Genomic DNA, 24,582 nt, shown 5'->3' with positions numbered 1-24,582 from the left:
TGAGCAGCACTTGAAATTAGAGCTAAGACTATGACGTGGTGATCCCATGCCGTGGGTTTTAATTCCGGCTGAAATCTAAACAGCTCGTGGGTCATGACCGGAATTTGCTATTGCATCTTGTAAACACTGCTGATGGTTCCCCAGGCCAAGTGGTGTCCAGCCCTTTTTCCTGAGATGATTTTTGCTTCAATCGCTCTGGTCAAAATTACTTCTCTTCCTCGTAACGTTGATTGTACAAACACACACACATCTTAAAGTGTCTGCATCGCTTACAGTGTCTTTCATAGGACAATGATGCTAACAAAATACTTCCTATTTGCCAAGTAAGTCATCAATGTGAGAAAGATTACAAACACCAGCCCTGATATTCTTTTTCTGGGCTGTCTATAATCTGAAAGTTGGCTGGAAAGCCTTAGAGTAGCCCAGTGAGTCTGACTTTTAAAAATTAAAACAAAATGTTCTGGTGGGTTTATTTCCAATCCAAGGAAAATAACATCATGACGAGTTGGGGGCGGGGTGTGGAGAAATAACTGAAACTTGGAGTTTGGTGCCGAGCACTCTAAATTTACAAATGACAGTTCCCAGGCGATGGTAAAGCACCCATCTTGTGAATTCCTTTCTAGGGAAAGAATCACTTGTGTCTTGAACTGGTGATGACCAACTTCTAGAAAGTATCAACTGAATTAGGATGAAGAGCAAAGGAAACAGGAAGACTTAGTCTGTCTTTTCCTGAACGTGGAGTTTTCAGTACTTTAAGATACTCTGTGAGTGCGTGCACATGTTCAGTTGTATCCAATTCTTTTTTATGACCCCATGGACTGTAGCCTGCCAGGCTCTACCATCCATGGAATTTCTCAGGCAAGAATACCGGACTGAATTGTCATTTCCTCCTCCAGTTAAGATACTCTAAAGGTGATCTAATTTATAATAATGTCATTTATTTATGTAGCATTTAGGAGAGGAAATGAAGACAAGGAAAGAGGGCTAGCATTTATCAGGGGCTATTGTGATTTCAAATGTTTTATCCTCATGTGAGATAATTTCACCTCCATCATTTCATTTGCTTACCCATTTCACAGGTGAGGAAGATGAGGCCAAGAGAGGTTGCATGACTTGTCCAAGAACCTCATTAGGTATAAAGTTGAGGCTTGAAATGAAGCCCAGGTTTTGTGGCTCCCAGGTCCCTGCTTACTTAATCCACAGGTTCCCCTCCTATGATGGGCTCTGACGTTACCCATGTCAGGCCATGGGTTCAGCAAACTGGGTGGCTACACAGGTGAGCTCCAGAAAAAGGTACAGAGGATGCTGAGCTTTTTCCAATCTTTCTCTTTTCCCTAAACTCCCTTATGACTACTGTTTTTATTCTTCTCATACCCATACCACTCTATTGGTTCTCTGTGAAAATGCTTCTTTGGTAATGCGACTGTAAATTTTGTACTTTACCATATCAAAAATGGGCAGTGGGCTTAGCTCACTGCATCTCTCACATAGAAGATGCTCCAAAAATGTAATTTTTATTCTTTAAAGCTTTATCTCTACATACTCCATCACAATGCCTTGTAGGCAGCAAACTCATTTCATTGTCTGCAACATTGGGTTAAGTAGGTGTGGTAATACTGGAAAATGGATTGCTTATGGCTTTATACCCCAGAGACAAAAATAGCTATTTTCCTCCTTCTACATCTGATGAAGAAAGCATGTGTTTTGACTCAGGCTTTACAAGCCGAAGCAAAATTTTTGTTGCAGAGTGGCAGCTCTTGTGTGCTGAAGTTTAGGGATCAAGGTTGCATGTGATTGGAATAAGAAAGCAGAGGGTCAGAGGAGTAGCTGGAAGTAGAGACAAAAGCAAGAAGGGGACTCCACTTTTTTATTCAATGACTCCCTGATAGGTATTTAACTACATTAAGAAAGTGTGTTAAAAAAAAAAAAAAAAGAAAGTGTGTAGAAAATTAGCAATAATTTGTTAATTAAATATTTTCAATTTTTGTTTGTTTTGCTCAAGAATATTTCATACTTTTTTTTTTAAGATTTATTTTTGGCTGCACTGGGTCTCGCTGTGCTTAGGCTTCTCTAGCTGGGGTGAGTGGGGACTAGTCTGTAGTTGCGGTACTCGGGCTTCTCATTGCAGTGACTTCTCTTGCTGCAGAGCACAGGCACTTGAGCTTAGCAGTGTTGACTCTCTGGCTCTAAAGCGCAGACTCATTAGTCGTGCTGCATGGGCTTAGTTGCTCTGCTGCATGTGGGATCTTCCTGGACCAGGGATTGAACCCATGGCCTCTGCATTGGCTGGCAGATTCTTAGCCACTGGACCACCAGTGAAGCCCTCAACAGCTTTAACAGCCTTCCTACTTATCAGATTGAATTTGAATATCTTTATTTTTTATTAAATCTGCTCATTCATCTCCTCAAGTATCAATGCTTTCCAGATCCCAGCTCTTTTCAACAATCGTCACCTCTGCTATGACAGAGGGTCTGGGTGGGGAGGGTGCCGGGACTAAGATGCATTCATACTGATGCTCAGCTTTTGATTAATGTACCAAGGACCCTCCCACTCTTGAGACTTCAATTAGCCAAGCTGCAGAGCTGAAATCTTTTCATTAGGAAGATAATGCTGGGTTTAGCAAAAGGCATGAGGACCAGAGTGAGGAAGAAAGATAGTTTTTTCTTTTTATTGGATACATCAATAAGCCATTGTCACACTAAATCAAACCTATTTTTGGATGGTTTTGGTTTAAATACATTTTAATGCTTTTGTAGGACCTGCCTTTTCATGTGATGTTATCTCTCCTATAATTTCTAGATTGGACTGAAGCTGGCAAACCACATTACTCTGGACAAAACGGTGTTCCCTTGTTGTGATAGCACGGAACCAGAAACACTTCCAATATGAGGGTCTCTGGGGAGGAGGCAAGGGACCAGGAAACTGAAGTGGGATGGTTCTTCACCCAGAAAGCATGACAGCAGATGCTAAGCTGATTCTTCAAAATGAGAAGATTGTGCTTCTCAGCAAAATCCAGGCAGAAGAGGAGGCATCATTCTTTGGCTGTCAGAAAAGCACCAGGTGGGTAATAAATTTGTCTACAATGAAGGACTTAGGTGGATTGATGAAACAGAAGTGGGATCAGATTTTCTCAAGAGAATCAAGGGGACCAGACCAAGGTCCTCTAAGGCCACCAGAACGGGCTTGGGGTTCCCAAGAGGCAGAAGCAGCAGCAGCTGAGATTGGACACTATATAGTCACTGAGGGTTTGGGCAGTGAGGGTGGGAGGTGGTCTTCAAGTTGGAATTAAAAGGCCTGTGAGGGGGGAATGGCTGTATACATCCTCATAGCCAATCAAGTCAGTGTATCCTGCTTTCCTCCACTCTTGGGTTGTGAGACAAAAGAAGAAAGGCTATCTGAAGGCTGGTTGGCACCAGTTTTCCAAGCTAATCTTGATGTAGGGCAGACGTTATTGAAATAGCATTAACTCAGCCACTGCTGGGAATGGGGGCCTATGGTAACCACAGACTCCTATGTGCTGCTTCTCAGTGTCCCAACTCCCAGGACCAAAGCATTCTGCCTTTGGTTCATTTTTTATTTTTTGGCCACACTGCAGGGCTTGCAGGATCTTAGTTCCCTGACCAAGGATTGAACCTGAGACCTTGGCAGTTAAGGGGCCAAGTCTTAACCACTGGACCACAGGGAATTCCCTGGCTTTGGTTCTTGATCCAATCTTGCTCTGTCTCACCCTTTCTCAGGATCTAGAGTCCCATTCATTGGTGGCTCTGAGGGTGATTCTATGTTTGCATGTGGGTCTGGAGACAACTAGCCTGGGATTCCCCACTGCTGGGCTCTGCATTCTGATTACATTCCTGCTGTAAATTTTCAGAAGACTTTTGTTATCATTTATTACCTGGACCTTCCTGGTGGATTATCTGGTGCGCCTCGGCACCTGCGGTCCTGATCTCCCAGCTCCCAGCCCCTGCCTCTTACTAGTGCTTGGATTAGTGTCCCTGGCTTCTCTCTGTCCCCTTTCTCCTGGCCTGCTTAGGAGAGCTTGTCTTCAGAGATGACACCTAGGAGCTGAGGACCGCTGTACACATATGGAACCATATGACAGTTTCTGCTTTCCCAGAGTTTCCATCTAGTTGAGAACATGGAACCAATAAAGGTAGGGTATAAAGTACATTTTAAAGTGAAAAAGGAGTTATGGATTTTAAAAAAAGCAACAGAAAGATCACAATAAAGTGCACAAATGTGTTTGTCACTCGGTCATGTCTGACTCTTTGGGACCCCATGGACTGTAGCCCATCAGGCTCCTCTGTCCATGGGATTCTCCAGGCAAGAATACTGGAGTGGGTTACCATTTCCTCCTCCAGGGGATCTTCCTGACCCAGGGGTTGAACCTGGGTCTCCCACATTGCAGGCAGATTCTTTACTGTCTTAGCCATCAGGGAAGCCCCCGAAGTGCACAAATAGTTGCCAAATACATGTGATAGATAACTGCTGTAGGATCTTGGAGAGGGTCTTTGGGAAGGACTGCATTTGAACTTCTGATTTGGGAAAAGAATTATGGATACATTTTTATGTGAAGGAAGAAGACAGTGGAGAGGGAAGTGCTATGGGCTGGATTGTTTCCCCCCCCTAAATTTTGTATGCTGAAATCTTAATTCCTAGTACCCTAGAATGTGACTGTATTTGGCGGTATGGTCTTAAGAGATGTACCTGCAGTTAAATGAGGTTATTGGCATGGGCTCTGATCCAATAGGACTGGTGTCCTTCTAAGAGGAGGAAGCTAGGGCACAGACACCCAGAGGGAAAGCTGTGTGCAGATACAAGGAGGAGGTGGCTGTCTGTAAGTCAAGGAGAGAGGCTTCAAAAGAACCAACTCGGCTGACACTTTGATTTTGAACTTCCAGCCTCTAGACTCGGAGAGAATAAATTTCTGCTGTTTAAGTCACTCAGTGTGTGGTCCTTTGTTATGATGGCCCTAACAAATGGAAGGATTACAAATGTTAAGAGCTGTATCAGCAAAAGCAGGCACATGTTTGGTAGGAGAGGATCCTTTGCTTACAGTAAGAAGGCTCCTAGTGGGTGTGATGAAAGGAGAGAAAGAGTCCGGGAACACAGTCCAGGAATGGGTGGGCTGGGGGATAAAGATGGGGATAGGAGCATCAGGAATGAAGGAGCACCTTGCATCCAGTTGGGTTCTACCTACAGTATCACTCCAGTATTCTTGCCTGGAGAATACCATGGACAGAGGAGCCTGGTGGGCTACCATCCAATGGGCCGCAGAGAATCGGACACAACTGAAGCAACTTAGCACAGCATAGCATCCCTTCTGGGGGAATAACCACTGCCTCATGCTGACATGAAACCAAGTTTACTTTATGGCATTAATCAAGGCCCTGGAGACCCTAAGAGGGAGAGGAAAAGGGGAAGAAACAACAAAATCCAGAGAAAATGATCAAGAAGAGGAAGAGAAGAGGGCATTGTAGGGTCCGTAAAGACTTCTGAACATCAGAGAGGGAGATGTAGCAGCTGGTAAAAGAAGAGACACACGTCTGGGAGGCAGGGAACAAATACCACTTCTGACTCTTTTCTGAGATGTGACTGCACATGGTGCTTGTAACTTTCCTTTGGAACTAATAGTATAAGAAGACAAAGACAGCAATCCTGCCAGAGGGTAAGGGTCCTCCTTGGGGAGGCTTCCCCTGTGCTCTCAGACTGGGGGCCTCTCCTGCCCTGGACTCACTGGAAGGTGGAGGTCTGCTGTGGGAGGGGTGCAGCAGCTGAGGGAAGCGCCAGCTTGCCAGCACTGTACCCCATGGGAACTGGCACCCTCTAGAGTAAGGGCACCCACTCCAACATCACTGCTCGTAAATTTCACAAGAGGTGGAGGGTGGAATGATGGAGAAAGAGGACGTGATGAGGAAGGACAGGGGAAGAAAAGAAGGGAGAGGGTGAAGATAGACAGGGCTGGGAGGAGGCAAAGGAAGCTGCCAAGCAGGAGCAGTGTCTGCCCAGTCCTCCATTCTATGCCTGCCGCTGGCAGTGTTGTTTATGACTGATGGGTCTCCACGCTCCCAGGTCCTTCCCCATCAGTTCTGCCCCCTGCCGTATCCCATCCCTATCTCCGCCAAGTCTCATCTCTTAGCACTATGCACACTCTGTCCTGGACCAAGGGAACTGCACACCTTGTTTCCAGCTGAGACTGTCTTTCTCCCCCCACTGCCTATCAGAATTGGAGGGGATGGAAAGGAAACCCCTCCCATAAGGCACCAGCTCAGAAAAATAGAGCTCTGTTATCCCAGGGGAGGGCTAAATATGTTTCCATAGTAACGCCATTTTGAGTCTAGTTAGGTCATTTCAGACTTAAACAAAAAGGAAGAGAGGAAAAGGAGGAGGGGGAGCAGGGAGGGGAGGAAAGGGGAGGTGGGCAGAGGAGGAGGAGGAGGAGAGCTCCTGTTGGTAAATTGTTCAGTCATTTAGTCGTGTCCAACTCTTTGTAACCCCATGGACTGCAGCACGCCAGGCTTCACTGTCCATCACCAACTCCTGGAACTTGCTCAAATTCATGTCCATCGAGTCAGTGATGCCATCCAGCCATCTCATCCTCTGTTGCCCCCTTCTCCTCTTGCCCTCAATCTTTCCCAGTATTAGGGTCTTTTCCAATGAGTCAGCTCTTCGCATCAAGTGGCCAAAGTATTGGAGCTTCAGCTTCAGCATCAGTCCTTCCAATGAATATTCAGGTTCTATTTCCTTTAGGATTGACTTGTTTGACCTCCTTGCCTGTCCAGCACCTCCTGTGGACCCCAGGTCCTGGTGAGATCCAGTAGCAGACCCCTAATTGCCCGGGTACTTGTGCTGTGGTCAGGAGGCCTCCCTATGGAGCCAAGTGAGGACCTCCCTACAGCAGCCTCCAGCAGTCTTGGAGGAACTTCACATTGGCCTTAGTCAAGTGGCTGTGGTTGGCTGTTGCTGCTCTCAGAGTTGGCCAGACTGTGCTGGAGTAGTTTTCCAATGAGGGGAAGAGCTAAAAAGACCCCTGTGGATGGCCCTGGGCTTCTGCTGAACTGCTGGCTCTGCAGAATAGAGCAGTGGGAGTGGAGATTGAAAATCACAATGACATACTGGAGTGTATCTTTTGGGTGGGCGGGTCATACTGGAGCAGGCTCCAGCCCTGAACGTGAACGCTGTCACTTTACTTAACAACTCGTACAGTTTGGAGATGCTAATGTAATCAAGTGTAGATGTGGCAATTGAACATTAAAAAAAAAAACAAAACAAAACTTGCTGTTGAACAACCAAATCCAATGCTTAACATTGTTTGTACTACGCTGTAAACAAGTGATGGCAGAGATCAAGGATAGAAAACTATGGCCCATGGTCTGTTGTTATTTTGTTTTTCTTGGTACAGTCTGTGGACTAAGAATGGTTTGTACATGTTTAGAGGGTCTCCCCTCCCCACAAAAAATTTCAAAGGAAGAAGAATGTGTGACAGAGACTGTATTGCCCACAATGCCAAAATTATTTACTATCTAGCCATTTGCAGAAAATGTTGGCCAACCCCAGGTGTATATGAAATAGGTTTTTATTTTTTGTTTTTGGTTCATCGGAGAACATCCTTCCCCACCCCCATTTATAACAATGCCTCTTGGAAAAATGCAACAGATGAGTTTGGAACACACCCAGATCACAAGCTGGGGACTGTCTGTGCCTTTCTGTATTTTCTTTTTCTTTTTGTGCCAAATGCAGGGCCTGGTGCAGGAGAAGAAGTGAACAACTTGCTGATGGTGATGATCATGGTGTATACAACTCTCAGGCTCACAGGAAAATGAACATTCCCAAAACTCTCTCTGGGACTTTAGCATTCCTGAAGTCCTTAAGGTGTCAGTCACTGCTGTCTTTTCCTGACAGGTCACCACGTTGAGGAAGCCAAGAGCCCCTCCTGCCCTGCTTATTTCCTTAGCTCTGCTGCTGCCTATCTAGGGAGAATGAGCAGAATAACATCTGCTTGTCTTTTAGCCAATGAGAGAAGCCTAGACAAATATGCACTCAGCCCCCAGAACAATCTTGATCGGCCCAGCCACCAGCAGAGATACAGTGGGAGAGAAGGTACAAACAGAGCTGAAAATACGGCTCAGAGGTGAGTGAGTGAAATGTGAATGTCAGGGTCTTGAGAAACACAGTGGACCTTGGGGATATTGAAGGCATCTGGGAAAAAGAAGTCAGAGGCTGGATTTGAAGATATTCAAAGAAATCCTCAGCTTAACGTCATCCCCCACCTTGGCTCTTTATATGCTAATAAACATAATTCCTTTTTTCTCTTCCTACTTCACGGGGTAGGACTCGAGATATGCAAACGTACTTTGGACTCGTATGAAATACATAAATAGAAGAAAATATTAAACTTCTGTTGGGACTGTCTGTAGTTTCTTTTCTATCACATTAGAATGTGCATGCATGCTTCAATTGTATCCAACTCTTTGTGATCCCATGGACCATAGCCCTCCAGATCCCTCTGTCCATGGAATTCTCCAGGCAAGAATACTGGAGTGGGTTGCCATGCCCTTCTCCAGGGGATCTTCCTGACCCAGGGATTGAACCAGTGTCTCCTGCATTGCAGGCATATTCTTTACCACTGAGCCACTGCGGAAGCCCATCACATCAGATTGCAATTATTGTATTCAAACTTTCTAATAGATCAGAGCCTTCATTTCCCGCCCCCCCTCCCAAATATAGTACAAATTTGTCCTCAGACGTTATAACCTAACTAAATATGGACTCCTCATAGTTTCGCAATAATCATTTCTAGCTCATGACATGCCACGTTGACTATGCTATGGAGGGCAAGTAACATAGTGACTCCTGAGCCACAAGTAGAAGAAAAAGACAGTTGTTTTGTTTTTGGAAATGAATCAACAACAGCTTTAGGGAAGTTTCCTGCTGAGTAGTTGCAGGAATGCATTACTGAACAGCTTTGAGCAATGTCCAGGGTAAGTCTTCCTCCTCCTCCAATGCTATGACCTTCCTTCGAGGTAGAAGACTCAGTAGTTCATGCTGCAGTAGCCAAGACATGATCTTTTCCTGTACAGAGCAGACAAGATCCATCCACAGCCCCTGTGACATTGAGGTCTGGGTAAGAGGGAAAGAGGCAATGCTGACAGGATCGCTGGCAAGATCCGGCATCCTCTGCTCAAATTCCAGCTTGCTCTTGACAGCCTAGCCCCATCACAGTCATCTGCACTTACTCATCTTGCAGGGACTTGGAGGGCCAGAGGCCCTCACTTCTGCCATTGCTTTTGGAAGCTGATGGACCCCACAGCAGCCTGGGCTCAGCCCTGCTCCACACAGTACAGTTTGCAGACAGGGAGCAGATGTCAACAGTGTTCCAACCGGAGCTCCACCAGAGCTGTGTGCAGCTAGTTTGTTGGTTAAAAGTCCTAGTAGTGTAAAAAGAAATCAGAGTAACAAATGAGCACACATCGGATGCCACCATATTTACCACTGCTGCCTTCTTTTTTAGTCTGCCTGGTTTTGCTTGCAGAGTTTGCCTTCCATGTGCTTGGGCTCCCTTCTCCCCTCGCTGACGAGCAGAGCTCTCTCCTTAATTAAGTGAACAAGTACTCATACACAGAGGCAGCGTCTCTTCTGGCAGGACGATCTGAGCAGAAACAGCCCCCGAAGCAAGTGAAAACATTTGTCAAGCTGTGATTAAGTAGCCATGATTAAAAAGCGAATAATTACCTGCCCAAGCAAAGAGTTCCTAGCATGTTCTAACTCCCAGGCCGTAATCATGAAACTTATGGGGCCAGAAGGTCTGCATGATGGTTCATTTTGGGGGTGGGGTGGGGGTAACCAAGATGCTCAGGACTTAAAAGTTTTCATTTGTGAAATCCAGAAGCAAGAGGATGCCATCTAAGAAGTAGCTATAGCTACCAACTGAGTCTTCATTTTCAAAGACTGCCCAGGTCTCTGGGTACTTGAAGACCAGCATTCTGAACCATTTCCTCCTGGAGACAGACATGAAATTCACATGTTTGACATACTCTTTGGACTCTATAATTCCTGGTGAACTACCTCTAATTCCTTATCTCTCTCCAACTCAAAAAAATTATTTTTGGAGTACAGGTGAAAGAAAGTGATATTGTATTTATTTTTTATTTATTTTAAAAAGGGCTATACTTCCTGGAAAAAAAAAAAAGGTGGGGGAGCTATAGCTTCCCTGGTGGCTCAGACGGTAAAGCGTCTGCCTGCAAAGTGGGAGACCTGGGTTCGATTCCTGGGTTGGGAAGATCCCCTGGAGAAGGAAATGGCAATCCACTCCAGCATTGTTGCCTGGAAAATCCCATGGATGGAGGAGCCTGATAGGCTACAGTCCATGGGGTCGAAAAGAGTCAGACACAACTGAGCGACTTCACTGTACTTCCTGAAAGCGTGCTGATGAACTGTGGCTGGTCGTCAATAACTTCAACACATTGCACAATGTGTTTTGTGTCCACAAATGTGTTTGCTGTTCTAAGCCAAGGCAGCCTCTTCTGCCTTCTCTTACATGTCTGCCTTCACCCAGTTTGATATAATTTGTCCTTCACGCAAAGCCACATTCCAGGTCACAATACCCTACAAAAGTGCTGCAGTTTGACAGTTAGAATTGTAGGTGCCACAGCCTTACAATTAAGACCTGCTCTTGGGTTTGGCTGGGCTGGAAAATTGGCGGCATATTTATTGAGATTAATTGGAAACAAATCCCGAAGAAACAAAACATTCAAAGTTTGAGTACAGTGGCTTCCCCGGTGGTTCAGTGGTAAAGAATCCGTCTGCCAATGCAGGAGACACGGATTCCATCCATGATCCAGGAAGATCCCCTGGAGGAGGAAACGGCAACCCACTCCAGTATTCTTGTCTGGGAAATCCCATGGACAAAGGAGCCTGGTGGGCTAGCCCATGGGGTTGCAAAGAGTCATATACGACTTAGCAACTGAACAATAACAATGACAAAAATGGTTTAGTATCATCAGCATATCCAACTCCAATTTGGGGGCTTTGACGTTTACTACTTATGAGGCTGAGGTGTTGGTGGAAAACATGTAGACATTAGGGTTTGGAAGACCCAGGATCAAATCATGGTTCCTCCTTGGCCTTGGGTGAATCATTAATCACATTTAACTATCTCATTTCTTGGCTCCAAATAAGAACAGTAGAACTGCTATGACCTTTAGAGACTATGGATGTGAAATGTTCTGCCAATGCTTGGCACATAGTAACACCTAAGAAGAAAACCTTAAGAAAATATTTATTTACCCAAATAACACTGTCCACTATGGATGGACCCATCCAAGTAGCTGGCAAGAGCATTAGAAGCCTTTTGGAGAGTATTAGCAGACCCCAAGTGATTATAGGCAGAAGCAGTATTGGCTGAGACCTCCCTTATGGGAGGTAAAATGAAGAAAGCGTAACACATAAAATGCTTTTCTGAAATTCTTGCAAAGGTTTGGGGCAATTCCTGAATAAAGAGATTCAAGGTCTCTCTTAATGCATGCGATTTGAATTGCAGAAGAAACTCAAGTTTCACCTATCCCATAATGTCAAGTTGATTTTTTGCTGATGTTTAGACAATCCTAAAAGCAACTGCTTTTTATAACACATTAGAGAAGATATTTTGATCACTGTTACTCTGGGTACATTCTCCAAACTCCAAATAGAAGCAGTAAACATGTGAGTATAAATATGACGATCATTTGTTTAACTGTGACAATTTTAGAGAGTTTTTGGCATGCTCCAAGGTACAGAGATTTTTGTGGATGAGTAAAAAAATAACTCGTGTATTGTTTATCCCGCTTTGACTAAGTCTTGGGTGACATTATCAATTTTTCATAAAACTGGTGTGTTTATACCTAATATCAAGTCATGGGAAAGGAAAAAAATGTTAAAGTTTGCCTCCCTGGAGGGCTTGGGGATGGAGAAGCGTGTAGCAGACAATTATTTATGGATAGTTTTACATGAATACAATTGTCATGGATTTTATCTGTTGACCGGAAGGTTTTCAAATTGTTGTCTTTGATTAGAAGTGGCATTAAGGCTAGTTTTCTGATGATCCTAAGCTTTTTAGTATTTAAAATTTAAATTTGTCTCTAGAGGTGTTTAAAGACCAGCTCAAACATGGAGTCATATTCTGGTGAAGAAAAACTGTTACCCTTCTTTTCATGGAGTTGTTCTTCCTATAAGGGTGAGCCTGGTATAAGTAGTTTTAAAAATTCAGATCCTAAAAGAAGTTCTTCTCAACAATGAAACTGAAGAGAGGTTTATGTAGTCAAGTCCTTCCCGCGTGTCTCCATGCACAATATGACACCCACATCTGGAAGAGCCATTGTAAGATGTGCAAACAGACCAGAAGAGTCTAGAAATCCAGCCAGCATCTACTGCCAGAGTCTAAGTTACAAGCGAAAGGCAGAGTGTCTAACTGGACAACAATGAGACACTTTCCAGAAAGGACTGAGAAAGCAGTAACATTCTACATCAAAACACAACCAAAAACCAAACTCCAACTGATGTGCAAACATACCTTCCATGGCAGTATGCAACAAATTAGCCTTTCAGAAGGATTTCAGGAAATTATCACTTTGCTGCAAGGAAAGAAGGAAAAGATGATGGTGCCACTACCTTTGCAGTGAAGGTTAAATAATGTCTGTAATGGGAAATTCCCTGGTGGTCCAGTGGTTAAGACTCTGCACACTCACTGCCAAGGACCTGGGTTCAATCCCTGGTCAGGGAACTAAGATCCTGCAAGCCATGTGAGGTGGCAAAAATAAATAAATAAATAAATGAAAAATTAAAAAGGCAATAATCTGTTTTAAAATTCTTAGAGGGAATTACCCCAAATAGGGGAAATAGACCATAGAAATGGTTAGAAGTTTTAGACCAGTGATTCTAGTCAAGCATTATTTCAAAAACATAAATCTTGTAAATTCCTATTGTGGAATGTGAAAATACTTTAGTTTTTACAGATTGTCACCATCTGTGTCTTTGTAATATATTGAATTTATGAGGCTTACCAACTTTGATATTCAGAAGCAAAAAACAGCTCCTCCCCCAAGTTCTTGTAAAAAGTGGGAACAGGTTCAATAAATGGGCAACTGGATCTTTTCTCAGCATAAACAGGCTTCTGTCAAAAACAATTTGCAAACTTCTGTTTTTGATGGGCTTAAAGTGACCAGAAAGCATTTTCCTAAGTGTATCTTTCAGAGTTCAGGAAGGAGGTACTTGAATCATCAGGCTCATTCTGGCATGTTCCATGCGCCCTGGGGACCATGGACCTTACTCATTATGCAGCAGTGAAGCAGCTGAGAAAAAACGGCAGTGGTGATATGCCATTCAAAATATTATATGCCCTGGATTTTCATAATGGAATTCTGGAAAAGGTAAGTGATTTGCCAAGAAAAGCCTTTCTATGCCATGTTGAAAAGGCTGTGGAGTAATTTTGCAGCCTCTATCTTAGCTTGAAAGTAGCACCCACCCCACCCCAAACTCTTGATCTTTAAATATGTTACACAAGAAGCCTTCCTCCACCTGATCTTGGAACCACTTAATGGAATTCTGTCCATAGAATTTGAAGAACTGACTCTCATCCTTACTGTCTTCCACTAGGAAAAGCCATCCTTTTCCCAACTGGTTCTTTCAACACTCTCTATACCCAAGTGCAGATGACCATTGGCATAATGAGTACCCCTCACCCTCATCCTTAGGGAATTGGGAGCAGTATCCTGTCAAGCAGCAGCAAAAGGTAAATAAAATCTCACTGTCAAGTTTCACCCAAACTGAGAAAGGGTGGACTGTAAAACTTGCTCTAAAAATAATGCGTCTGGATATTGGCCACCATCTTAAGGCTCTTCCTCTCCAGGCCTTCTCTCCATAAAAATCCAACGTGGCTTTCAGCAAGTTTAGCCTGGAAATAAAATCCCCTCACTCCATCAAGAAATAGCTCCAAACTTAGAGTGCATGCTCAAAATATTCATGATGAAATCATAATCCTATATTTATCGTCTTTTGGATTGTGTATGAAATTCTGTTTCCCATGGTGTTTGTCGTTGAAAGGGACAGGCGTAGAAAGCAGGCTCAGAGAATGACCCAGAGAGCATTAGCCTCAAGGAAATGCTGTTTCTCATCATAGTGAACTGGATGGTGGTAGGACATCCTCTCTCGTCTCTAAGCCCTACCTCTGCCCCAGAGTCAGCTCTCCTCCCCAGCCCATTCCCAGATGGTCCCTGGTTTACTGGCTGTGTCTCAGCATCCACGGAACGTGAACTGGCCTTCCCAGAAGGAAGTGGAGAGTGGGTGCCTAAGATCACCCTCCCATCCTTCTGACCTTTCCTGTCCTTTAGACTTCCTCCCCATTTTCACTGAGGGAGATGGTGTGGATCTTAATGGTCGGAATCTGATGATTCTCTCCATGACTGGGGGTCGAGGGCCCCAGGCAACAGCACACTTGCAAAAAGCTTTTACTTCTCACCCGGGCAGTGGTGCAGGCTGATGGGTCTCTGGCCACCGCCATCCTGGCAGATCCGCGGGGTAGGGAAGAGAAAATTTTCCATTCACAGACCCCATCCGTCTTGGAGATCTTATAGAAGGTCTCTGCAGATCCCACCGGAATGCGAACCAGGTCCTTGTGCTGTCCCTCCAGGACGTGGCTGGGTGCGTGCAGCGTGTAGCCCAGGGTGTGTTTGGAGGACTGCTTTCGTCGCAGACACTGGATTCTCAAGACATTCTGAAAGGCCTTTTTAAACTCTTGACTGGAGCATGGGTATATAATGGGGTTGATGCAGCTGTTTAGGTAACCGAGCCAAAATGCTATTTTAAAAACGGTTTCTGAGGGCCTGAAATCAGGAAAGAAAGACCCTGGAAGAAAACACAAGAGATTCATACGTGTTATTTGCAAGTCAATGGGCCACTTGGCTAGGAAAATAAAGCAAACCCTCCAACAAACACCTTTATCGGATCTCGAAAAAGCTCCAAATGATCCCAAATGCATCTGAGTTTTCAGATTTGACTGATCACATCCTTGATAATATCCTCAAAAGCCATTCACACTTGGCTTTTGATATTGCTCCAAATGAGCAATATCGTTTACGGGAAAAGACCCAAAGGATAGGGCTGCACTGGTTCGTAGTGATGAAATATCACTTGATGTCCACTAGGAAGCTTTAAATCATGAAAACATGAGATGGAGCCTGAGTCTATATATACAAATTGTTTTGCTTGAATTTAAAACTAAGTTGAAATTCATCCAAACATTCATATTAAAATAAGATCACCTGAATTGTTCTTTTGTTCTTTGATGCAGTATTATAAGGGCTTCCCAGGTGGCGCTAGTGGTAAAGAACCTGTCTGCCAAAGCAGGAGACATAAGAGGAAGAAGGCATGGCAATCCAATCCAGTATCCTTGTGTGGAGAATCCCACAGACAGGGGAGCCTGGCAAACTACAGTCCATAGGGTCGCAAAGAGTCGGATATGAGTGAGCAACTGAGCATACATGCAGTATATTATACAAGTACAGCCTAAATATTAATAATTTGAATCTTTTTCTCTCCTGAATGTTGGAGAAGTATTTTCTAATGAGAATCTCAAATTTACAAACTATTGGCTTTGTCAACTTTGACCAGTGATTTTTTTCTCTGACGATGCCTTTTGACATTGCAGTATACTCACCTGCTCAAAATGCTCCAATAGCAGCCAAATGCTTCTTAAGAGCTTGACATGCAGGGTCTTTTCCAGTGCTAAACCTACTCTAGCTTTCTAACATTAATACTTCCACTGTAAACAGACACACTACAAAATTTTCTCCAAGTCACTGCTCATTTTTTTTGGGTCCAGATGTCCAAAATGACCTTTACTGTCCTCTTTACCTACTCAAGTCATCCTTTAACTTACCCAGCAGAAATCAAGTTTCAGGTCTCTTTACGTCTTACATAATAACTATCCCATAGCTCCTGGATGCAAAATGGCAAAACCAAGTTATCTTAAAGTGGGAACAGTGTTAAAGTGTTAGTCACTCAGTCGTATCCTACTGTTTGTGATCTCACAGATTGTAGCCCACCAGGATCCTCTGTCCATGGAATTCTCCAGGCAAGAATACTAGAGTGGGGGCTGCCATTTCCTTCTCCAGGGGATCTTCCCGACCCTGGGATTGAACCAGTGTCTTCTGCATTGCAGGCAGATTCTTTACCACCTGAGCCACCAGGGAAGCGCCGTGCGAACAGTCTTAGAGGTTATTTTATTCAATTACTCAATTTCCAAATGAAAAAAACAATGATTAAGGTGGTTGTCACAAACTTAATAGCTATGTACTAATACAGTGATAGATAAAGAGATATAGAACTGCTAGCCCAGTGTTATTTATTTTCTGCACAATTTTTTTCTTTTGCTTCAGCCTCATAAAGATCTTGATTTTATGTCTTTCTTTTTCTCTCTGCTCTAGAGATCCATCAGAGTCATGACAAACTGATGGATAGGCTTAGAAATCTACTCTGGCAAACAGTGCCCTGAAATTTAGTGGAGAATCTCATAAATATAAACAAAGAGTAAAGTTAAATATTGCAGAACCAAAGAAGGCAAAATGGTACAATGATTGATGAGACTATTTTTTGTCTCTGAAGCATATTCCCTGTTAAATTCAATGTGTCTCAAAGAAATTAAAACACATACAGGCACATACAGAGATGATGGTTGTTAAGTGGGAAAGTATTGTTCTTTATCTCCAAAGCTTTTAACATTTTCCTATAGTTATAATACAATGTACTCATATTGAGTGTCTGGTTTGAGCCAGGCTCTGTACTAAACAGTCTACATAAATTTAATCACCTCTGAAACTCCAGTGCTTTGGCCACCTCATGCGAAGAGTTGACTCTTTAGAAAAGACGCTGATGCTGGGAGGGATTGGGGGCAGGAGGAGAAGGGCACGACAGAGGATGAGATGGCTGGATGGCATCACCGACTCGATGGATGTGAGTTTGAGTGAACTCCAGGAGTTGGTGATGGACAGGGAGGCCTGGCGTGCTGCAATTCATGGGGTCGAAAAGAGTCGGACACGACTGAGCGACTGAACTGAACTGAGTAACATCAAGAGTCATATGATTCCTACTGTATAGCACAGGGAAGTCTACTTAACACTCTGTATGGGAAAATACCTATATGGGAAAAGAATTTACAAAAGAGTGGATCTATGTAAAACTGATTCACTTTGCTGTACATTTGAAACTAACACACTATAAATCAACTGTTAATGTATTCTAATAAAAATAAAAGTTATATGATTCATATCAACATCCCCATTTTACAAATTAAGAAACTGTGATTTAATGAGATAGAATAATTCAACTAAAGTCACACAGGCAGAGGGTTAGCTGGGATTTGAAACTGGGAAGTCTGACTTTAGGGCCTATGTTCCTTTATCATATCTGAAAATACATTAGAATAATGCATATCTAGAGAATGAGGATGATGTATGGAGAATGATAAATGGTACAGTTGAGGGAATTAAACTAGAAAGATGGTTTCTCAAACTTAATCTTAGAGGTGAAAAAAGCAGCTAATATGAACATGAATGGTGATTCTTATGAATGTGGTCAGTTCCAGAAAAATCCATCTTAATTATGATGCCTATATGTTGTTCCATATTTCTTCCAAATAGCAACAGTGATAGGATTAAGGGGACTTTCTTCTCAAGGCAGGCCTTGGGTTGGGCTTAATTAGGATATATGAGCAGGGCATGCCTGAAATTACCTTGTCTGGGAATTTCACTCTTCTGTAAATCAGCTAGAGAGGGGAGTATGTGTCCCTTATTTGAAGAATTTAAGTTAAGAGAAAAATAAAAAAAAATATGTGAATTCTGAACGCTAATGCTAGTGAGATGATTTCAGATCCTTGGAGTTTCCCATAATTTCTTCAGGGACACTCTTTGTATTCACAGAGTCCTGTTCTGCATTAAGACATCTCAACATTTCCTTTCAGTCCATTTCCTCCTATTCCTCTTCCCTCCTTTGAAGTCTCTTTACAAAGCCAGGCTACTCTGGCCTTCCTGTTATGTCCACAGCTTCAGAGATAAATATCAGTCCTTTCCTTCAGGTGCCCTGCTCAAAATACCCATTTCCTGGTGGCAGCTGAGGCATAGGATGATAAAGGAGAAAGTATAAATGTGTTAGTTTCTTAGTCACGTCCGACTCTTTGCGACCCCATGGACTGAAGCCCACCAGGCTCCTCTGTCCATGGAATTCTTCAGGCAAGGATACTGGAGCAGGTAGCCATTCCTTTCACCAGGGCATCTTCCTGACCCAGGAATTGAACCCAGATCTCCCACATGGCAGCCTGATTCTTTACCATCTGAGCCACCAGGGAAACCCATAGGATGAGAAAGGAGATGGTTAAAATGAATTTATACCTAGATTTTAAAGACAGTCGTGTTTTAACCCTGCAGAAATACTGTCTTGCTAATTATAGCAAATCTCTTGATATTGGCTTTTAAGACAGTGAATGGGAGATTCTTCTGGACCAGAGGCTCTCCCATAAATGAACCACTTGGTTTATCCCATCAGGTGTGTGACAACACCTAGATGTGTCTAAACCTAGCACAATGTGCCCATGCCCAATCTGACAACTCCACAGAGGCAGGTCACGGGACCCATTTCTCCTCCCTGCAGTCTTTCATCCTCCCTTTCAGGTGATTGTCTTTTGGTAGCTTCCAACTGGGGTTTTAGAAAAGGCAGAGGAACCAGAGATCAAATTGCCAACATCCGCTGGATCAAAAGCAAGAGAGTTCCAGAAAAATATCTATTTCTGCTTTAATGACTATGCCAAAGCCTTTGACTGTGTGGATCACAATAAACTGTGGAAAATTCTGAAAGAGATGGGAATACCAGACCACCTGACCTGCCTCTTGAGAAATCTATATGCAGGTCAGGAAGAAACAGTTAGAACTGGACATGGAAGAACAGACTGATTCCAAATTGGGAGAGGACTATGTCAAGGCTGTATATTGTCACATTGCTTATTTAACTTATGTGCAGAGTACATCATCAGAAATGCTGGGCTGGATGAAGCACAAGCTGGAATCAAGATCGCTGGGAGAAATACCAATAACCTCAGATATGCAGATGACCCCACCCATATGGCAGAAAGTGAAGAAAAACTAAAGAGCTTCTGGATGAAAGTGAGAGAGGAAAGTGAAAATGTTGACTTAAAACTCAACATTCATAAAAATAAGATCATGGCATCTGATCCCATCACTTCATGGCAAATAGGTGGGTAAACAGTGGAAACAGTGGCTGACTTTTATTTTTTGGGGGCTCCAAAATTACTGCAGATGGTGACTGCAGCCATGAAATTAAAAGACGCTTACTCCTTGGAAGGAAAGCTATGACCAACCTAGACAGCATATTAAAAAGCAGAGACATTACTTTGCCAAAAAAGGTCTGTCTAGTCATGGCTATGGTTTTTCCAGTGGTCATGTGTGGATGTGAGAGTTGGACTATAAAGAAAGCTGAGTGCCGAAGAATTGATGCTTTTGAACTGTGGTGTTGGAGAAGACTCTTGAGAATCCCTTGGATTGCAGAGAGAGCCAACCAGTCCATCCTAAAGGAGATCAGTCCTGGGTGTTCATGGGAAGGACTGATGTTGAGGCTGAAACTCCAATACTTTGGCCACCTGATGCGAAGAGCTGACTCATTTGAAAAGACCCTGATGCTGGGAAAGATTGAGGACGGGAGGAGAAGGGGATGACAGAGGATGAGATGGTTGGATGGCATCACCGACTCAATGGACATGAGTTTAGGTAGACTCCAGGAGTTGATGGTGGACAAGGAGGCCTGGCGTGCTGCACTTCATGGGGTTGCAAAGAGTCAGACACAACTGAGCAACTGAACTGAACTGAACTGGGGTTCGGAGAGAGACTCCTAACTGTATTTCCTTCAAATGCTTTCCAAAAGTTAAAAGAAGACAGTACAGGGCTTCTTTCCAAACTTCTTCATATTATTCACATCTTTTTTAAAAATTGCACTTATTTATTTATTTGGCTGTGTTGAGTCTTAGTTATGGCGCTCAGGATCTTCATTGCATTATGTGGGATCTTTCGTTGCACCCCATGGACTGTCTAGTTGTGGCACATGGGCTTAGTTGCTCCAAAGGCATGTGGGATCTTAGTTTCCTGACCAGGGATCCAACCTGAGTCTCCTGTGTTGTTAGGCAGATTCTTAGCCACTGGACCACAGGGAAGTCCCTTATTCACATCTTTGGATCTCTTTCTTCCCTTCATTTTTCCTCTCTAGGAAGAGAAGATTGAGCTGTCATCAGGCTTGGAAAAGAACTGTTGTTTCGTGGTCCCCATCAGGGTGCTCTCATCTCAGGATCCCTTCTTCTGCTCAAAGCTTTCTGCTCAGGCATCATCTTTTCTGAATTTCTCACAATTTCTTTTCCCAACCTCACTTTCTTCTCGATGATGATGATGTTTTTTAGATCAGGAAGCTTGATCATGATTCTCTTTGTTGTCTACCCATCATGGCATGGAGCACCAGGGTTGAATCTGCCTGGTTTAGGGACAGACATCTCTGGACCCAGTCACTAGGATGAAAACTCCCTTTTAGCAGGAACCGTGTCAGTTCTTCTTGCTCATAGAGCTCCAGAACCCAGAACAATGCTGGTGTTTCAAAGTTCTTGTTTAGTCACTAAACTGTGTCCAACTCTTTGCAACTCCATGAACTGTAGCCCACCTGGCTCCTCTGTCCATGGGATTCCCTAGGCAAGAACACTGGAGTGGGTTGCCATTTCTCCCTCCAGGGGATCCTCCCCACCCAGGGATCGAATCAGTGCCTCTTGCATTGTCAGGTGGATTCTTTACCACAGAACCACTGAGGAAAGCATCCTCCTAATTTTTGCTGAATGAATGGCTGAATGAATTTCTTGACTGACTGAATAATCCTCCCTGTCTCCCCTATCACTGCTTCATAGTGTGGCCTGGCTTCTTCTCTGCCTCGCCATAGCCCTTATTTCTCATCATGCCCCTGCCTTCCTTCTGTTGTCTCTCATTTTGGCAGAGTTTCTGCTCAAAACTCTGGTGTTCTTTGGGCTGTCCTTACACTATCTGATTTGTGTGTTCATCACTCAGTCGTGTCCAACTCTTTGCAACTGCATGAACTGTAGCCCACCAGACTCCTCTGTCCATGGGATTCTCCAGGCAAGAATACTGGAGCGGTTTGTCGTGGCTTTCTCCACTATCTGCTTTACCTTACTGCAATTAACTGGTATCTAATACTCTAATTTTTCTCACCATGCTCCACAGGAGGAGCCAGACATTTGAATTACCCATAAGAACACGGGGTCTTCTATTTCTCTTGTCATCGTAGGTATACTGGGCACTTCAACAATTTCTGTTCAGATTCTGCTGCAAGAAACACAAACAGCTTCCGGCTTAATTCCCGGAACCCCTCCCACTGCAGGTCGGGTCATCCCTTGCATGTGAATTTGCTTCACTGAATTCCCGAACTTTGGAAAATCCCCAAGCCTCTAGAGACTCTTTCATGCACTGACTTTCCTCCATGATTAGGTCCTGCTGCAGAATTTCTGACTATTTTCGGGTTCATCCAAACACTCTGGTTGACTAAAACTTGGCCAGACTGAGATGGGAAGAGCCTGAGTTTATCCCTTCAACACCATCTACATCTTCACCCTTGGAGATTGACTATCCTCCTTTCCATTGTCGAGGGCTCTAGATACCAAGGAGAAATAGAAACTGACGATTTCAAATGATGCACTTAAGTCTCACTCGATGTCCTCTCCATTGGAAGCATTTCACTTTTGGTTTCTGATCTGGGGCTCATCTGTAGGCTTATTGTGGAAGATACCAGGACCCATCCCAGTGAAGGCTACACTATAGTCACATTTTAGCTACAAAGTTACAGCAGTTTGTTCTCAATGGTCCCCATAGAAAGAAAACTATTTTCCTGCCAATACTGGCCTCCTAAGTGTGTTTTATCCATCAGTGTTCCAGTTCTCTCTAAAATACATGAGGATAAAAATGCAGTTCTCAGGAGAGGGTGGGATGAACTGAAAAAGTAGCACTGACATATATACACTATCAAGTGTAAAACAGATGGCTAGTGGGAAGCTGCTGTATAGCACAGGGAACCCAGCCTGGTGCTCTGTGATGACCTAGAAGGGGTGGGATGAGGGGGGTGGGGAGAGAGAGACAGGCTCAAGAAGGAGTTTGTTGTTCAGTTGCTCAGTCTCATCCGACTCTCTGTGACCCCATGGACTGCAGTATACCAGGCTTCCCTGTCCTTCACTATCTCCCGGAATTTGCTCAAACTCATGTCTGTTGAGTTGGTAATGCCGTCCAACCATCTCATTCTCTGTCACCCCCTTTTCCTCTTGTCCTCAGTCTTTCCCAGCATCAGAGTCATTTCCAGTGAGTCGGCTCTTCACATCAGGTGGCCAAATGAAGCTTCAGCTTCAGCATCAGTCCTTCTTATGAATATTCAAGGTTAATTTCCTTTAGGATTGACTAGTTTGAACTCTTGGCTGTCCAAGAAGGAGGGAAGATGTACATATATACATATGGCTGATTCACACTGTTGTACAGCAGTAACCAACACAACATTGTAAAGCAATTTTCCTCCAATTAAAAAATTCAAAAAACCCAGAAGTTCTCAAATTCCAACTCAGCACTGATAATTAGAAGGTGCCTTTTGAGTTCAGCTCCTGTCGAATCAGGGGGACTCAATACAGAAGTTGGAAGCCATGAGTCAGTCTTCTTGGTTCTAGCCTTCCAATTTCTACACTTAGTTTCACCTACCTGAAAACCTGACATCTTAATGACAACTTTGAGAGATATCAGGTTATGACAAGCTTTAATTAGCTGGAGTCACAGGATGTTAGAATGTGAAGAGTGGCAGAAACTAGGAAACCTAGCAGGCACTGTCAACCCCTCCACAACAGATGAAGAGTGTACGGATGAGAAGAGAAAGTGGTTTCCATAAAACTATCTGCTCATCTGTGGTCCAGAGACCCAGACTCTGCTCAGTTTCTTCCATTTCTTCTTCCGATTTGCTGGGCCATTTGGCAACCGCATGATGGCATGGGAAGTATTGATGGCGATATGTCCAACTGTGGTCATAGAATGACAACAGGTTTTGCAGAGATAATGAGAAAGAAGGGGGAGGAGAGCAGTGTCATCAATAACTACACTATTTAAAAGTTGCAATGTTCAGACACTGGAAAGGAGAACAGTGGTGATGGTCTTGGAAGGGCTCACACATTTGTGATACACTTGGAAGGGTATCACATTTTGAAAACTGGAGTTTAAATAACTTCAATTAAAAAAAACATGGACACCCAAGGAGAAGCTAATGTTATGTGGCCATAGGAGAAAATAACCCTTAATTGTTTCTCTTTGTCTAACCAGCGGTCTCTCCATGTGTGTGGTATACAGTCCAGTGTGGCTGGTATGCATCCAATGAATAGGGGAGAGACACAAGCTGTTACATAAATAGGTGGCCAGTTCCCCAGGCCAAGGAGCTCCCGTGCCAAGCAGTATTCAAGCCAGATCGGTTGGCATCTTCTGGCCACGAAGACAGTTCTTGCCCCATTGAGCTAAGTTTGGGAGAAAAGCTGTTGGAATCAGAGTATAAGCACAGACTCAAGCTCTTTGTCACCCTGGAGTCCACCAGATGTTCTACCTTGGATGGCTGATTTGGCTGTGTCACAGTGACTTGCCTGAGCCCTTCTGAGGTTCATCCAGGGGCCACCCTTATGCAATTCTCAGCCAGACAAGAATCTTTAAGTTAGCTCCCTGGAATAATGGACAGAAATCTCTAAGAACACTGCCAGATTAACTGCAAACTGGAACCCTGGGCTCTCGACCCAAGATCCATGAATAGACTTCCCATGAAATGTAATGCAGTCTTTGTATGAGCAGAGATTCATTTCCTGGAGAAGAAGGCTTCAGCTTCTATCAGCTACTCACAGTGGTCTTGGAGACCCAAGGTATGGCCAAGCCTACCTCCCAGGTGCTGAGAAAAAGTGGTACCTCTGCCTGGCACACCTCACTTAGCCTATATTCGTGCATGCTCACTCATGTTTGACTCTTTGCCACCCCATGGATGGTAGCCCACCAGGCTCCTCTGTCCATGGATTTTTCCAGGCAAAAATACTGCAACGGGTTAGCATTTCCTACTCCAGGGAATCTTTTCCATGCAGGGATTTAACCCCCGTCTCTTGCATCTCCTGCATTGGCAGGCAGATTCTTTACCACTGAGCCACCAGGGAAGCCCCCACTTAGCCTATACATCCTGATAAGAGCATCCAGCTTATAATCATGACAAAAAGATGTCAGTTCAACTCCTCTTTAGAAGGACTTGCTCTTTTCTTCTCCTAGTTAATTGGGACTTAAAATTGCCTCTAAGGACAGTCACATGATTGCTCCCTGGAAAGAGTTAACTGCTGGTCTTTTCTGAGCTTTCTGGGGTAGCTTAAATAGTAGTGTGAGGAAGGATGGCAGTGTGGGAGGGTGCAGTGAGCAGGGGAAAAGACACACACTGTGTGCAGGGTACAAATGGAA

At 43.9% G+C, this 24,582-nt stretch overlaps 1 protein-coding gene across 5 annotated transcripts in view; it reads right to left on the bottom strand.

The window, feature by feature from the left end:
- Positions 1-7,558: 7,558 nt before the first annotated feature.
- ADRA1A (adrenoceptor alpha 1A) overlaps positions 7,559-24,582 on the bottom strand; it is a 109,932-nt gene continuing 92,908 nt past the window's right edge. The window contains exons 2-5 of one of the 5 annotated variants that reach the window (XM_010840152.1): positions 14,490-14,875; positions 13,036-13,145; positions 12,546-12,606; positions 9,342-9,426 (exon numbers count right to left, since the gene is read on the bottom strand). In XM_010840152.1, coding sequence (XP_010838454.1) covers positions 12,588-12,606; positions 13,036-13,145; positions 14,490-14,875 — 515 coding nt within the window. In that variant the 3' untranslated portion in view covers positions 9,342-9,426; positions 12,546-12,587. Of the gene's footprint in view, positions 9,427-12,545; positions 12,607-13,035; positions 13,146-14,345; positions 14,876-24,582 lie in introns of all 5 variants that reach the window. The other 4 variants (XM_010840150.1, XM_010840153.1, XM_010840154.1 and 1 more) reach the window with 4 other exon arrangements.

This window comes from Bison bison, unplaced genomic scaffold, assembly GCF_000754665.1.
Source record: "Bison bison bison isolate TAMUID 2011002044 unplaced genomic scaffold, Bison_UMD1.0 scf7180017864141, whole genome shotgun sequence".
Classification (NCBI taxonomy): Eukaryota; Metazoa; Chordata; class Mammalia; order Artiodactyla; family Bovidae; genus Bison; species Bison bison.
The sequence above is the reverse complement of the archived record's forward strand: the minus strand, read 5'-3'. Positions and strand labels throughout refer to the sequence as shown.